Here is a 16,365-nt window from a genome sequence, read left to right as displayed (position 1 = left end):
TAGGGTGTGGAGCTTCAGTATTTGAGGATGCAGACTTAGTCGCTCTGTGGTATATGAAATCTTCCTGGACAAGGGATCGAATATGTGTCCCTTGCATTGGCAGGCGGATTCTTAACCACTGGACCACCATGGAAGTCCTAAAGACTTTTGCTTTTAGTTCCTCTGGTTGTAAACACCCCCCTGACTTCCCCTAATTTAAAAAAGTAAATACTGTTCTTTTACAATATACTCATATTTTAGAAAAATTAGAATAATGCATATTTGAAGTAGTGTAATTGGCCTATTAGGTAAGTACCAATTTTGTGCAAAATTTGAAATAGTTTAAGTCTTGCCAAGAGTAATCAAGAATTGCATAATTTAAAGCTAGCAAACAACGTGTATGGCAACCGTGTTTATCTGTGTGGCCATGTGGCATGCCACTCTAGCCAGTAATCAGAAGAACAGTGGAACTTGTAATTACACACTCCTTGATAATGGAAATTTGTATATGACAATTTTGGTGATTGGCTCCTGTCTTCCTGCAGCCGGCTCACGTTGGTCATTTCATTAACTCTGCACTAAGTTGGTCCCACACATTACACGACGGGATGTTTTGTACCTCAGTTACGAAGTTACAGCAGAGTTTTACTTGCCTCTGCCATGTTTTAACAGGAGCCTGTAAACCATGCTGCTATACAAACGTCTAGAAGTAATTCAAGGGAATTTTATATTATTTTTAAGGATTAATTTAAAAATAGTTTTTATCCTATAACCAGGTCATCTAAGCTTTCATCCACTGGGAGCAAAATCCCAATTCTGAGAATATATTCTTAGGGAAGAGAAATTAGATATAATAAAATACCATCAAGAGGCCACATGGCCATATACTATGCTATGACTTTTGGAAAGCGTACTCTGTGGAATAATAGAGATAATTCTGAGAAAAAACTTAAAAAGCATTAAAACAGATATGACTTTGTTTGCAAATATAATCTTATAACTGGACATGGATAATGGAATGGGAAAAAATGCCATGACTACAAGATCATCAGCACTATAATGTGTCCTTAAGATTATTGATGCCTATAAAAAAGAACTCCTGAATTACTCATTCTTTGAATATATGGGGTGTTTGGAAATTGATTCCTCTTTTCAATTTCTTGGTTATGAATGGCCTCCAGTTACAAAAGGTAAACATTTAGCTCATTCACGTTATCTTCTTCTTCCTGCCAACTCCTCCCAGTTTGGGGCAGTTGTCATTATTTTTAAGTTTTGTTTTGGTTACCCTTGTAACTTTAAATATTATGTCATGCCTCAATTTCTCTTTCTAAAAACTTGAATATCTTGGTCTTGTTCCTGATCTTAGGGGGAATGCTTTCAGTTTTTCACCATTAAGAATAAGGTTTGCTCTAGGCTTATCATATACGGCCTTTACTATGTTGAGGTAGGTTCCTTCTACCCTTGTCTTGTTATAGAAGACTTGACTTCTCGTTATAGAAGTTGAGGATGTCAATGATACTATTCTTCTCTTCATATTTCCTTCAGTTTGCACTTCCCACTTTCTGTGAGCTTCATAGTATAAAGTTTAATGTTTGCATTTTTTTTGGCAGCATAACCAAGATCTTCCTTACTCTGTCCTTAGGTTGACTGCAAGGGTTTAAAGCCAAAATACTTACATTAAGATTATGTCAACACCATGCACTGCCAGGCTAAGGAGCATGTTAGAGTTATGAACATTGCCCTCCTGCTCTAAAATGGAAGATTTTGTATTATACTCTAATTCCATTTTCTGTATTAAGACCCTTTCCACCTTCTTTCTTGGATAATGTCCTCATTCCCTTTAATATATATTAAAGTAACTCTTAAGAAAGAAGTCCTGGGAAGTAAACTTTCCAAGTGCTGGTTTATGTGAAATTTCTATATTCTACTGTCACAGTTGAACGACAGGTTGGCCGAATATACAAATTATTTTAAATTCAACTTCCCCCAGAGTTAAAAGGACCACTCTATTGTCTTCTAGCAGCCAGAGATATTAATGAGAAAGTGGCTGCTCAATTTTAATTCCTGAGTTGGTGGCCTAATTTTTCTCTCTAGAAACTTTTAGAAATTTAATTTATTCTTAGAGTTCTAAATTTTTACAATGCTGTGTCCGAGTTGGTTATCTTCTCCGTTGGCTGCAGTTGGTCCTCAGTGGGCTCTTTTAATGTAAACATATATGTCCTTTTATGGGAAATTTTTAAATATTTTATCTCTAGTCATTTTCCTGTTATCATTTTCTCCATTCCTGAATCTTATAAATATTTAGCTGCTGTATTTCCTAGACTGGTTTTTATATCTCCTCTTTCTTTCATACTTCCCCTCTGTAGTGGAGAATGTTATTTGTATCTCAACACCTTCTTTACCACAGTCATCTTCTTTGTCCACATCAGCTGATTAAAATAAGAATACCTGTTACTAACGACTGTGTCAGCCTGGAGCAGAACCTTAGTTTTTACGACTCTGAGTGCCTCATTGGAATCATGTCCACCCAACTGTTGATCTAGGTGGCATCCTCTTGGAGTGTTGATGCTGAAAATGAGGGGATGGAATTTTTAAAAAAGAAAAAAGAAAACAAACAAATACAAAAAATCTTAGTAAAGTCCAATTGTGGGTATTGCTTTCCCCTCTTCCGACAGGCTCATCACTCTCTGCTGGTAAAATTAAATTGGTCTAACATAATTTGCAGTTCACAAAATCATGTTGATTACTACGCAGAACCTTGTACTCTTCTAGATGTGTGCAAATTGATTGTTTGATGATTTGCTTCTGTATCTTCCCAGGTATCCAAGATAAACTGAATAGTCTATAATTACTACAGTTGTGCTTTTCTCTGTTTAAAAAAAAAAAAAAAACTCCATCTGCAGATTCCACTTGTCAGGACTTTCTCCTGTCCAACCTTCGTTTTCTAAAATAAAGGCTAGTGGTCTTGCAATTACATTTGCCAATTCCTTAAGTGCCCTGGGTTGTAAGTAATCAGGCCCTGCTGATTTGAATGTACTGAGCTTTCTGAAGAGCTCTTCAATCACTTCTTTCCCCTTGTTTGCCTTTGTATCTCCAATAAGATAGCACTTAATCTGGTTTAGTTTTCTTATCATTGCTGATTAAAAAGAAAAAAAAAAAAAAGACTAAAAGCGCAGTGAAAGCCTCTGCTATTACAGTTATTTGTTAATAGATTTTGTTTAGCAGTACTTGTTAATAGTTTCGCTAATAGTTCAGTGGTCCAATTTGCATCCTATACATTCCTTCTGTATTCTTCCTTCCTTTCAACCCTCCCTCCCTTGGTATTTCTTTCCTTCTTTCCTCCCTCTCTCTTCCCACCCTTCCATTAAACTCTTTTTTTCTTAAATTTCTTATAGAGGGTGAGGTAGGGGAAAGGAAAGGGAGGAAAAACAAAAAAGGCAAAGAACTCCACATAACTTTATGACAGAGACATTTACTAATCCCCATATATCCATGTGCTTACCCCAAATTTTCCAGCATCCTCACAGTTGGGGCAAGAGGCATATGACTAGTTCTGGCCACTAGGAACTTGAGAGTCATGAGTTCCCCTTGCCCTCTCTCCTCCTGCCCAGGTGATCTGGAAGCCAAATGTTCCTAATGACAGACCAACAAAATGCAAGTGGCCTATAAGTCATCACTTGGTGACCAAGACCGCTGAGTCATCACTGGAAGGCAGTGGTCCTGGAGAGCCATCAGCCCCCCAGAGGCTCACACATTAAGCTGCTAAGATTTGGGGAGGGGGGAGTATTTTTGCAGCACCATCTACCTTATCTTCACTAATACAGTACCAATTTCTGGATTAGTCAGATTAGGTTTTGCCAAAGGAACAAATTAACCCTGAAATCTAAGTGGCTTAACATAACAAAGGCTTACTTCTTACTTGTGGTATGTGATTAGCTAGTCTCCAAAGAGGGCTCCCACTGACTCTTACCTCCTGGTAGTCACACCCTTATCTTAGTCACCTGCTACTCCATCTCTGCACTGATCCCATGACACACTTTAAGCAAGAAAATGAAGCAGAAGCCTTAGGAAATCTTGACAGCCTCTGCATTTGAAGTCATTCATGATATAAGAACTCTGAGCATCCCACTGCAAAGAGAGGCCATGTGCAGATGGCTGGAGAATGCAACTCAATGTGGAGGTGCACTTAGGTGTTAGACCTTAGCAAGAAGGTCATTCTCAGTTCAATCCCAGTCAAGCTTTCCAAGGATTCCAGCCCTAGTCATCCCAGGTGGCACAGTGGTAAAGAATCCTCCTGCCAATGTAGAAATGCAAGAGATGTGTGTTCTATCCCTGGGCTGGAAAGATCCCCTGGAGTAGGAAATGGCAACCTACTCCAGTAGTCTTGTCTGGAGAATTCCATGGACAGAGGAGCCTGGAAGGCTACAGTCCATAGTCACAAAGAATGAGACACGACAGTGACTGAGCACAGCACACATGAAACCCTAAGTGAGAAGAACAGAACTGCCCACTTGGGAAGAATGGAGGGAAGAGACAGGGAGTTTGGGATGGACATGTATACATTTCTATGTTTAAAACGGATAACCAACAAGGTCCTACTGTATAGCACATGGAACTCTGCTCAATGTTATGTGGCAGCCTGGATCGGAGGGGAGTTTGGGGGAGAATGGATACTTGTATATGTGTGGCTGACTCCCTTTGCCATCCACCTGACGCTATCACAACATTGTTAACTGACTGCAGTGCTCAGTTGCTTGGTTGTGTCCAACTCTTGCAACCCAGGGACTTGTAGCCCACCAGGCTCCTCTGTCCATGGAAATTTCCAGGCAAGAATACTGGAGTGGGTTGCCATTTCCTCCTCCAGGGGATTTTCTGGACCCAGGGATAGAACCCTTGTTTCCTGTGTCTCTTGCATTGGCAGGCCGATATTTTACCACTGAGCCATCTGGGAAGTCCATACTCCAATGCAAAATAAAAAGTTTAAAAAAAAAAAAACAAGAACTACCCACTGGAGCCCAACCAACTCATAGAAATGTGAGATACAACAATAAATTGTTTTAAGTCATCCTGTATAGGATGGTTTGCTGGGCATTAGTCACTAACAGAAGCAGGGCACACATCCAAGGTTGGTGTACAGGGGTTGAGCTCCACACAGCCCCTCATGGAACCATGTGGATACCAGTTCTACCGTCTTGTATCTGCACCACTGGGAACATGTGACCTCCTTTACCAGAGAGGTGCACAGGCAAGGGAAGAGAGGACTGGGGGTTGCATACCAACTTTTAAATGCTTCTTCCATCTCTTTTCCCAGTCCATTGGTCAATGAGGAATGTGGGGGAGTAAATGGAGAGTCAAAGGGCATTAAATATCTCTGCTGCAGATCTTACCACCAATATTTTTTAATTGATTTTATTGGAGTATAGTTGATTTACAATGTTGTGTTGGATTCTGCTGTACAGCAAAATGAATCAATTATACATATATATATGTTGTTCTGGAGAAGGCCCTGGCACCCCACTCCACTACTCTTGCCTGGAAAATCCCATGGATGGAGGAGTCTGGTGGGCTACAGTCCATGGGGTCTCTAGGAGTTGGACTTGACTGAGCGACTTCACTTTCACTTTTCACTTTCATGCATTGGAGAAGGAAATGGCAACCCACTCCAGTGTTCTTGCCTGGAGAATCCCAGGGAAGGCGGAGCCTAGTGGGCTGCCATCTATGGGGTTGCACAGAGTCAGACACGACTGAAGTGACTTAGCATATGTTGTTCTTCAGTCACTAAGTTGTCTCCAATTCTTTGTGACCTCATAGACTGCAGCAAGCCAGGCCTCCCTGTCTATCACCAACTCTCAGAGTTTGCTCAGATTCATGTTCACTGAGTTGGTGATGCTGTCTAACCATCTCATCCTCCGTCACTATCTTTCCCAGCATCAGGGTTTTTTCCAGTGAGTCAGCCCTTCTCATCAGGTGGCCAAAGTATTGGAGTTTCAGCTTCAGCATTAGTCCTTCAAATGAATATTCAGGCTTGATTTCCTCTAGCATTGAATGGTTTGATCTCCTTGCTGTCCAAGGGACTCTCAGAATGTACTCCAGCACCACAATTTGAAAGTATCAGTTCTTCAGTGCTCAGCCTTCTTTTCTGTCCAGCTCTCACATCCCTACATGACTAGTGGAGAAACTACTAGTTGTTGACAAAGTGATGTCTCTACTTTTTAAATACACTGTCTAGGTTTGTCATAACATTCCTTCCAAGGAGCAAGTGTCTTTTAATTTCATGGTTTCAGTCACCATTTACAGTGATTTTGGACCCCAGGAAAAGAAAATCTATTACTGGTTCCAGTTTTTTGCCATCTATTTGCCATGAAGTGATGGGACCAGATGCCATGATCTTAGTTTTGTGAATGCTGAGTTTTAAGCCAGCTTTTTCACTCTCCTCTTTCACCATCATCAAGAGGCTGTTTAGTTCCTCCTCACTTTCTGTCATTAGAGTTCTGCATATCTGAGGTTATTGATATTTCTCCCAGCAATCTTTTTTTAATTAATTTTTTTATTGAAGGATAATTGCTTTACAGAATTTTGTCGTTTTCTGTCAAACCTCAACATGGTTCAGTTCAGTCGCTCAGTCGTGTCCAACTCTTTGTGACCCCATGAACTGCAGCATGCCAGGCCTCCCTGTCCATCACCAACTCCTGGAGTCCACCCAAACCCATGTCCATTGAGTTGGTGATGCCATCCAACCATCTCATCCTCTGTCATCCCCGTCTCCTCCTGCCCTCAATGTTTCCCAGAATCAGGGTCTTTTCAAATGAGTCTGCTCTTTGCATCATGTGGCCCAAGTATTGGAGTTTCAGTTTCAACATCAGTCCTTCCAATGAACACTCAGGGCTGATCTCCTTTAGGATGGACTGGTTGGATCTCTTTGCAGTCCAAGGGACTCTCAGGAGTCTTCTCCAACACCACAGTTCAAAAGCATCAATTCTTCAGCACTCAGCTTTCTTTATAGTCCAACTCTCACATCCATACATGACCACTGGAAAAACCATAGCCTTGACTAGACATACCTTTGTTGACAAACAAATGTCTCTGCTTTTTAATATGTTGTCTAGGTTGGTCATAACTTTCCTTCCAAGGAGTAAGCATCTTCTAATTTCATGGCTGCAGTCACCATCTGCAGTGATTTTGGAGCCCAGAAAAATAAAGTTAGCCACTGTTTCCCCATCTATTTGCCATTAAGTGATGGGACCGGATGCCATGATCTTAGTTTTCTGAATGTTGAGCTTTAAGTCAACTTTTCCACTCTCCTCTTTCACTTTCATCAAGAGGCTCTTTAGTTGTTCTTCACTTTCTGCCATAAGGGTGGTGTCATCTGCATACCTGAGGTTATTGATATTTCTCCCGGCAGACTTATCTCCAGCTTGTGCTTCCTCCAGCCCAGCGTTTCTCATGATGTACTCTGCATTTAAGTTAAATAAGCAGGGTAACAATATACAGCCTTGACGTACTCCTTTTCCTATTTGGAACCAGTCTGTTGTTCCATGTCCAGTTCTAACTGTTGCTTCCTGACCTGCACAGAGGTTTCTCAAGAGGCAGATCAGGTGGTCTGGTATTCCCATCTCTTTCATATGAATTCTATGAATTTTCTTATGATTTTATGAATCAGTCATAGGTATACATATATCCCCTCCCTTTTGAACCTCCCTCCCATCTCCTGCCCCATCCCACCCCTCTAGGTTGATACAGAGCCCCTGTTTGAGTTTCCTGAGCCATACAGCAAACTCCCACGTTACGCTTTTCATATGTCTCACCCTCTCATCCCCTCTCCCCATGTTCATAAGTCTGTCCTCTATGTCTGTTTCTCCATTGCTGCCCTGTAAATAAATTCTTCAGTGCCATTTTTCTAGATTCCATAGGTGTATGTTAGAATACAATATTTATCTTTCTCTTTCTGACTCACTTCACTCTGTATAATAGGTTCTAGGTTTATCCACCTCATCAGAACTGACACAGGAGTGGGATTGCTGGGTCATATGGTGGTTTATTCCTAGTTTTTAAAGGAATCTCCATACTCTCTTCCATAGGGGCTGTATCAATTTACATTCCCACCAACAGTGCAAAAGCGTCCCCTTTGCTCCACATTCTCTCCAGCATTTATTGTTTGTAGACTTTTTGATGAGGGCCATTCTGACTGGTGAGAGGTGATATCTCATTGTAGTTTTGATTTGCATTTCTAAGCTAGTGGAGGTGATGGAATTCCAGTTGAGCTATTTCAAATCCTGAAAGATGATGCTGTGAAAGTGCTGCACTCAATATGCCAGCAAATTTGGAAAACTCAGTAGTGGCCACAGGACTGGAAAAGGTTAGTTTTCCTTCCAATCCCAAAGAAAGGCAATGACAAAAAATGCTCAAACTACCACACAATTGCACTCATCTCACATGCTAGTAAAATAATGCTCAAAATTCTCCAAGTCAGGCTTCAGCAATACGTGAACTGTGAACTTCCAGATATTCAAGCTGGTTTTTGAAAAGGCAGAGGAACCAGAGACAAATTGCCAACATCCGCTGGATCATGGAAAAAGCAAGAGAGTTCCAGAAAAACATCTATTTCTGCTTTATTGACTATGCCAAAGCCTTTGACTGTGTGGATCACAATAAACTGTGGAAAATTCTTCAAGAGATGGGAATACCAGACCACCTAACCTGCCTCTTGAGAAATCTGTATGCAGGTTAGGAAGCAACAGTTAGAACTGGACATGGAACAACAGACTGGTTCCAAATAGGATAAGGAGTACGTCAAGGCTGTATATTGTCACCCTGCTTATTTAACTTACATGCAGAGTACATCATGAGAAACGCTGGGCTGGAAGAAGCACAAGCTGGAATCAAGATTGCCAGGAGAAATATCGATAACCTCAGATATGCAGATGACACCACCCTTATGGCAGAAAGTAAAGAGGAACTCAAAAGCCTCTTGATAAAAGTGAAAGTGGAGAGTGAAAAAGTTGGCTTAAAACTCAACATGCAGAAAATGAAGATCATGGCATCTGGTCCCATCACTTCATGGGAAATAGATGGGGAAACAGTGGAAAGACTTTATTTTTCTGGGCTCCAAAATCACTGCAGATGGTGACTGTAGCCATGAAATTAAAAGACATTTATTCCTTGGAAGAAAAGTTATGAGCAACCTAGATAGCATATTGAAAAGCAGAGACATTACTTTGCCAACAAAGGTCCGTCTAGTCAAGGCTATGGTTTTTCCTGTGGTCATGTATGGATGTGAGAGTTGGACTGTGAAGAAAGCTGAGTGCCGAAGAATTGATGCTTTTGAACTGTGGTGTTGGAGAAGACTCTTGAGAGTCCCTTGGACTGCAAGGAGATCCAACCAGTCCATTCTGAAGGAGATCAGCCCTGGGATTTCTTTAGAAGGAATGATGCTAAAGCTGAAACTCCAGTACTTTGGCCACCTTATGTGAAGAGTTGGCTCATTGGAAAAGACTCTGATGCTGGGAGGGATTGGGGGCAGGAGGAGAAGGGGACGACAGAGGATGAGATGGCTGGATGGCATCACTGACTCGATGGACATGAGTCTGAGTGAAATCCAGGAGTTGATGATGGACAGGGAGGCCTTGCATGCTGGGATTCATGGGGTTGCAAAGAATTGGACACAATTGAGTGACTGAACTGAACTGAACTGAATAATGAGAGATGTTGAGCATCTTTTCATGTGTTTATTAGCCATCTGTATGTCTTCTTTGGAGAAATTTCTATATAGGTCTTTTCCCCATTTTTTGACTGGGTTGTTTGTTTTTCTGGCATTGAGTAGTATGAGCTGCTTGTATATTTTGGAAATTAATCCTTTGTCAGTTGTTTCATTTGCTATTATTTTCTCCCATTCTGAGGGTTGTCCTTTCTGGTCTTACACTTAGGTCTTTAATCCATTTTGAGTTTATCTTTGTGTATGGTGTTAGGAAGTGTTCTAATTTCATTCTTTTACATGTAGCTGTCCAGTTTTCCCAGCACAATTTATTGAAGAGGCTGTCTTTGCCCATTGTATATTCTTGCCTCCTTTATCAAAAGTAATGTACCCATGGGTGCATGGGTCTATTTCTGGGCTTTCTATCTTGTTCCATTGCTCTATATTTGTTTTTGTGCCAGTACCATACTGTCTTGATGACTGTATCTTTGTAGTATAATATGAAGTCAGGGAGGTTGATTCCTCTGGCTCCGTTCTTCTTTCTCAAGACTGCTTTGGCTATTCAGGGTCTTTTGTGCTTCCATATGAATTGTGAAATTTTTTGTTCTAGTTCTGTGAACAATGCCATTCGTAATTTGATAGGGGTTATTGACTCTGTAGATCGCTTTTGGTAGTACAGTCTTTCTCACAATATTGATTCTTCATACCCAGAAACATGGAATATCTCTCCATCTGTTTATGTCATCTTTGATTTCTTTCATTAGTGTCATAATTTTCTGTGTACAGTTCTTTTGTTGCCTTAGGTAAGTTTATTCCTACATATTTTATTCTTTTTGTTGCAATGGTGAGTGGGATTGATTCCTTAATTTCTCTTTCTGATTTTTCACTGTTCAGTTCAGTTCAGTCACTCAGTCATGTCTGACTCTTTGTGACCCCATGAATCGCAGCACGCCAGGCCTCCCTGTCCATCACCAACTCCCGGAGTTTCATTGTTAGTTTATAGAAATGCAAGTGATTTGTGTGTATTGATTTTGTATCTTGCAACTTTACTAAATTCACTGATTAGCTCTAATTCTCCCAGCAATCTTGATTCCAGCTTGTGATTCATCCAGGCTGGCATTTCACATGATGTACTCTGCATGATCCATGAAGGGGATATAGACATATAGTCACAATTTTTTTAGATTCTTTTCCCATATAGGTCATTACAGAGTACTGAGTAGAGTTCCCTGTGCTTAACAGTAGGTCCTTATTATCCCCCTAGGATTATAAGAAGATTTATCCAGGAGTCAGCCAACTGGCTTTCCCAAAATTGTAACCAAGGGTGTGCAAGACCAGCTCATACAGCTCAGAGTGTGTGCTCGCAATTCTGCATTCTGTGATGCCATGTTGGTAGCTTGAAATCAGCCATGGTGGAAATACTTACATCACAGAAATTGGCAAGTGCTATAAGTCAAAACCCTCCTACCCCCTGGATGAGCTGGTTGTTAAATATTTACCAGACCACTGGTCGTACATAATTCAAAATATACCTATTATTCAGGCTGCCCTATATTCACTTGTTATAGGAAGAAGTTTGAAAACTCACCATCAATGGTCTTATCATTTTATTTCACATATCAAATAACAGACTGAACCTATAAAGATTTTTGTACAAACCTCAGTAACCTTCATCAACAATAAAAAAAAGACAGCTTGAAGTTGTCTATACGTAATCAGAATGTGCATATTTTTATAGTTAACTTCATTCTGGTACAGTATTGAAAATGCTGCTATGTAGTAGGCATAGAACATACCTATTTTCAGCTAGCATCAACAAGGATTTTATCATTCCAGTAATTACTGTATCTAATAACACTATCTTAGGTACTGACTCATTCTGGAAGCTTCAGTATCTTTTAGGCTTTAGAGATTATAAAACCAAAATCTTTTCTTTTAAGTCTTGCTGAAAGAGTTGATTCAGCTTCCTGTTCCAGGTCATTGACTCATTCTCTCCCAGCCTTCACCCTGCACACACACACAGAAAGGCCATCAATAAGGTTCAAGCTTCTATTATGGAATATAGAGCAATAACGTTTGAAATAGCACCTTGGAGGCCTGAAGGAGTTAACACATCTTTCAGTAGTGCCTACTTTACAGCTCTGGAGTATTTTGGACCCTGAAAACCTGGATTATTATTCATTCAAAAAAAAAAAAAAAAGAATCCAGTTAGAGGAAAAACCTCATTCACTAAGCAATAAAGGATATGCTTGCAAATAACTTTTGAAAATAAGATGACCGGAAACTTTTTGCTATAAACAGCAGGGATTTGAACTTAATCCTCACCTAATTATGTGGCAAAATAAAAGATAAGATGGTTCCAGAATCAAGGACACAAGTCAACTTCAAAATGCTGTTTCCTGGGCAGAACCCAGTGAGATCCCCTATGGAAAAATTCGATCTTTGCTAATCAGAACAGGAAGAAAAAGAAAGAAGTCTCACTGTATCTACCAACCAGTGTATTTTTCATCACAACCCTGAGAATTTTCTGGGAACTCTGAAACCTTTCTGAGTTTTAGAGATTATTCCATATGTTAATCAAGGTTCTTTTGATTATAGTATGACTGATTTTGTTTTCTAAAAATGTCCACATTAATATACATTCTGCTAACTGCTAAGTCACTTCAGTCATGTCTGACTCTGTGCGATCCCATAGATGGCAGCCCACCAGGCTTCCCCATCCCTGGGATTCTCCAGGCAAGAACACTGGAATGGGTTGCCATTTCCTTCTCCAATGCATGAAAGTGAAAAGTGAAAGTGAAGTCACTCAGTTGTGTCCGACTCTAGCGACCCCATGGACTGCAGCCTACCAGGCTTCTCCGCCCATGGGATTTTCTAGGCAAAAGTACTGGAGTCTGGTCACATGTTATTCTCACAATGTGATGGTAACATTCCTTCATTGAGAGGCAGCAGCCTTTTGAGCATGGGTGGATCTTTGTATTGATAACTTCCTCCACAAATATTAATATGATAAGGTGGAAATAACACCACATGACTTGGGAAACTAGGTTATAAAAAGTGATACAGCCTCCACCTGGTCCTCTCTCCTTGGGTCTGTGCCTTTGGAGCCCTAAGCCTCGAGGGGAAAGTCCACATACCTTGAAGCTACCATGATAAAGAGACCACAGATGGATAGAGAGATTTCTGCATAGCTCCAACTCTTGTAGTACCCAGCTGCTTGAGTCTTTCTAGGCCAGGCAGTGAAGAGTTCAGGCAATTTTAGCCCCTGGCCTGCAAGCTGCACTCACTGAAACCAAACTGTAGCGGAAACAAGCTGTCCATGCTAAGCTCTGCTCAGAGTGCAGGTTTTTAGGCAAAATAAGTGTTCTTATTGTAAGCCACTAAATTTGGGAATGTTTTTAAATCAATTATGTATTTATTTTTGGCTGTGTTGGGCCTTCATTGCTGCGTGGGCTTCTCCCTAGTCGTGGCGAGTGGGGCTGCTCTTCATTACAGTGCGTGACCGTCTTATTGTGGTGGTTTCCCTTGTTGAGGAGCACAGGCTCTAAAGTGCGAGGGCTTCAGCAGTGGCAGCATGTGGGCTCAGCAGCTGTGGCACACGGGTTTTGGTGCTCTGAGGCATGTGGGATCTTCCCAGATTAGGGATCGAACTTGGTGTCTCCTGCAGTGACAGGTAGATTCTTTACCACTGAACCACACGGAAGCCCCTGGGGGGGTTTTGTTACACAGCCATTGTAGCCAGAACAGCAAGTAAAAGAAGCCCCTCGAGTTAGCATTATCAAAATAGTGGAGGTTAGAGTATAAAGGTTCCAGAGCAGCCAATGGCTGCCCAGAAGAGGCATGGCAGGGTCTCTGGATGGGTTGAATAGGAACTCAATTAGAAAAGCAGCAGAAGCCAACCAGCTACTTTGCTCCAGCGTCATCTCTTTTTCTCCTTCTGTCTTCTTCTCTGGTCTCTTACTTCAGGGCCCTCACCTGTCGCCCAGAACACCTGCTTCCTTCTCTCTGCAGTCAGAGTTCTGACTGCCTAGGGTGCAATAGCACAGCTCTTGAGTTGTGCGTCCTTGATTTAAGAGACCAGCCCATGCTAACTAGCATCCTTTCATTCCAGTGGTAAATTCCTGGGAGAGAGGATCTAATTGGCTGGCCTTGAGTCACATGTCTGCTTCTGGTGCCTTCTGTCAACTGGGCAAGAGCCACATTGTACCAACGTGGCTGCTACTCCCAATCCCCAACCTCCTGGAGAATTCTTAGAAGGGAAGCGCAGAGGTTTCCACATATAATAGGCCTTTTTAAATTCTTGAGTCTTAGAAGGCACTTTGGGTGGTTTTTTGGTTGTTGCTGTTTAGTCACTATTTTTAGCTGTACATAAAACTCTACCATGGACTCCCTTTTAATTGGCTTGTTATTTCTTTACAGACCTGCTTAAACAGCCTCTTCCCCATTCTCATCCCAACCTCATGGTGATCTGAAAGGGTCCTTCCGGATCTCTACAACAACAAAGGAAGTGGAGGAGGTTGATGTGACCTCAAGGAGACGGGATTCAATAATTAATCTTTTCTATTTCATTTTTATTTTTTGAGGCACAATTTCTAATGTGAATTTAACTCCTTGCTTTCCTACTTTTAGCTGTTAGGCCTCTGAGCAACTGGGCTGATTAGACATTATGGAGGCACTCAGGGAAACTGAGGACACTTGATGAACTTTAAAAACTTTCCTCCCGTTAACAATTTCCCTTTACCAACTATGGTGTTAAAAAGTCAGGATAGAGGTTATCCCCCAGGAAAGGAAAGCCTCCTTAGAACAGAGCCTGGCCCATAGGACACAATGTTAACTCTTATTGCTATCACTACCATTACTATAAGTGCTATTAGGCTGTAACAAAATAAAACGAAAAAGCATCTCTGTTCCTACCTTTTACTATTCCATCCACTCCAGCTCAACAGCACCTACAACAATTCAGCAGGCATTGGCTGATGGCCTCTATGAGTCAGATCCACACACAAAGACCCTGGAGGCATATTTCTGGCCATTCTGGGTCCCCTACTGCAGAGACTGACAGTGTCTGATGGCCGCATCCTTGAAAGGTTCTGTGGTTCATTTCTTCCCTGGGTCACTGCTGGTGCTGTTCAGAGTTTTACACATTCCAATCCTGAGCCAGGGCGAACCTAGGGAACTCCCCTGGCTGGGTTTCCTTGGTAGAGCCTGGCCAGGCGGGGAGGTGAAGCAGGACTGATCTGCTCCGTGTTTGTGCTCTGCGGCAGTGGTTGTGTTGTGTTTTCTTTCACCGCGGCAGCAGTCAACTTTACCTGAATAGAAACACCCTGTGCGGCCCTTTGTAACACCAGTATTATTTTAAGGAAACATAAGGAGGTGGGACAAAAGAAAATGGCCATTAATCAGAACTCCAGTCCCACACAGCACTCTCCACAACAAGGTGCCTTTAGAACCATCCATGTTGAACAGTTGTCTAGGGGTCATTTGTAATCAAGGCACTGAGCAGTGGACAGGACCAAAAATGATTAGTTACCTCCTTTGGGATTCATGGTCACTGCCGTCCCCAGTAACTCCTGTTCTGCAGCTTGCTTCTGGCGCTGCACCGACAGACAAGCCAGGAACTCACTGAAATGAAATTGGTGAAAAACGTAAGGGAAACACTGCTTCTATGTAGGCACGCCTAATGCTGTAATGACGGTCTAAGCCCAAAATGAAAACAAAACAAAAACACCACGACACTGAAGCAGTGTTTTTTCATTTATTTTCTCCCTCCCTTCCTGAATAAGCAGCTTCCTGAGACCACCTTGATATATATTCCTCTTCCCTTTCAGATACACAATTGGGTGTTTCACAGCTTGGTTTCCTCCTGTCCTCACCTGGGCAGGTGCACAGCTAGGGAAAAGGACCAGGAGAGCTGGGAGAATAAGGGCTGCAATTTGGTAGGGAGCAGTAGATCCCCCATCCCCTTCCCGCTGCACTGCAGCCTTGGCATGTGGGGGAGGAATCTTCCCACTTGGTTACTTCCAGGCAGGGTCATCAAGTGTTTAAGGGCATGAACGCCCAGTCAAAATGCTTGGGTTTGAATCCTGGCTCAGTCACTTTTCTTAAAATTTGACCCCTCTGTTGCCTCAATTTTCCCATCTATAAAATGGGAATAATAATACCACTATTACAAGTACTTCCTAGACTTGTGGTGAGATTAAATGAGTTAATATCTGTAAAACAAAACAGAGTCTTGCACATATTAACCACCCAATAAATGTGAGCTGTTACTATTATTATCACCTTGGAATATCTCCAGATCATGGCACAACATCATTATATTATATTATTTCCAAGCTGCATACCATAAAACCACCAATGGGCAATCATCAGCTTGTCCTTTTGCTAGTTTAGTTCCTAAACACTGTCATATGATCCAAGGTGAGACACCTTGGGCTGACTTAAGTCAGTGAAGACTAACGTGAGGTTCCAGGATTCTATTTTGCCAGGAATCCTAAGAATACTTCCATGGGAATTTTCAGATACACAAATACAGACACTCACTGTAGCATTATTCATATGGCGGAAAACTGGACACAGGCTACATGCAGGATGATCTGAGGATGATTAGGTCAGGGACAACAAATACTCCAAGTACCACGTAGCCATTAAGAGGGGTGCTTTTGATGAATTTTTATGACAAGCAAATGCTCATG

The 16,365-nt window shown here is 41.6% G+C and overlaps 1 protein-coding gene across 1 annotated transcript in view; it reads right to left on the bottom strand.

The window, feature by feature from the left end:
• The window catches only part of LOC113897443 (spermatogenesis-associated protein 31D4-like), a 186,254-nt gene that overhangs the window by 158,912 nt on the left and 10,977 nt on the right, over positions 1 to 16,365 (bottom strand). Inside the window, exon 2 of the mRNA XM_027550207.1 lies at positions 15,201 to 15,292. Coding sequence (XP_027406008.1) covers positions 15,201 to 15,292 — 92 coding nt within the window. The remainder of the gene's footprint in view (positions 1 to 15,200; positions 15,293 to 16,365) is intronic.

This window comes from Bos indicus x Bos taurus, chromosome 8 (genome assembly GCF_003369695.1).
Source record: "Bos indicus x Bos taurus breed Angus x Brahman F1 hybrid chromosome 8, Bos_hybrid_MaternalHap_v2.0, whole genome shotgun sequence".
NCBI lineage: Eukaryota > Metazoa > Chordata > Mammalia > Artiodactyla > Bovidae > Bos > Bos indicus x Bos taurus.
The sequence above is the reverse complement of the archived record's forward strand: the minus strand, read 5'-3'. Positions and strand labels throughout refer to the sequence as shown.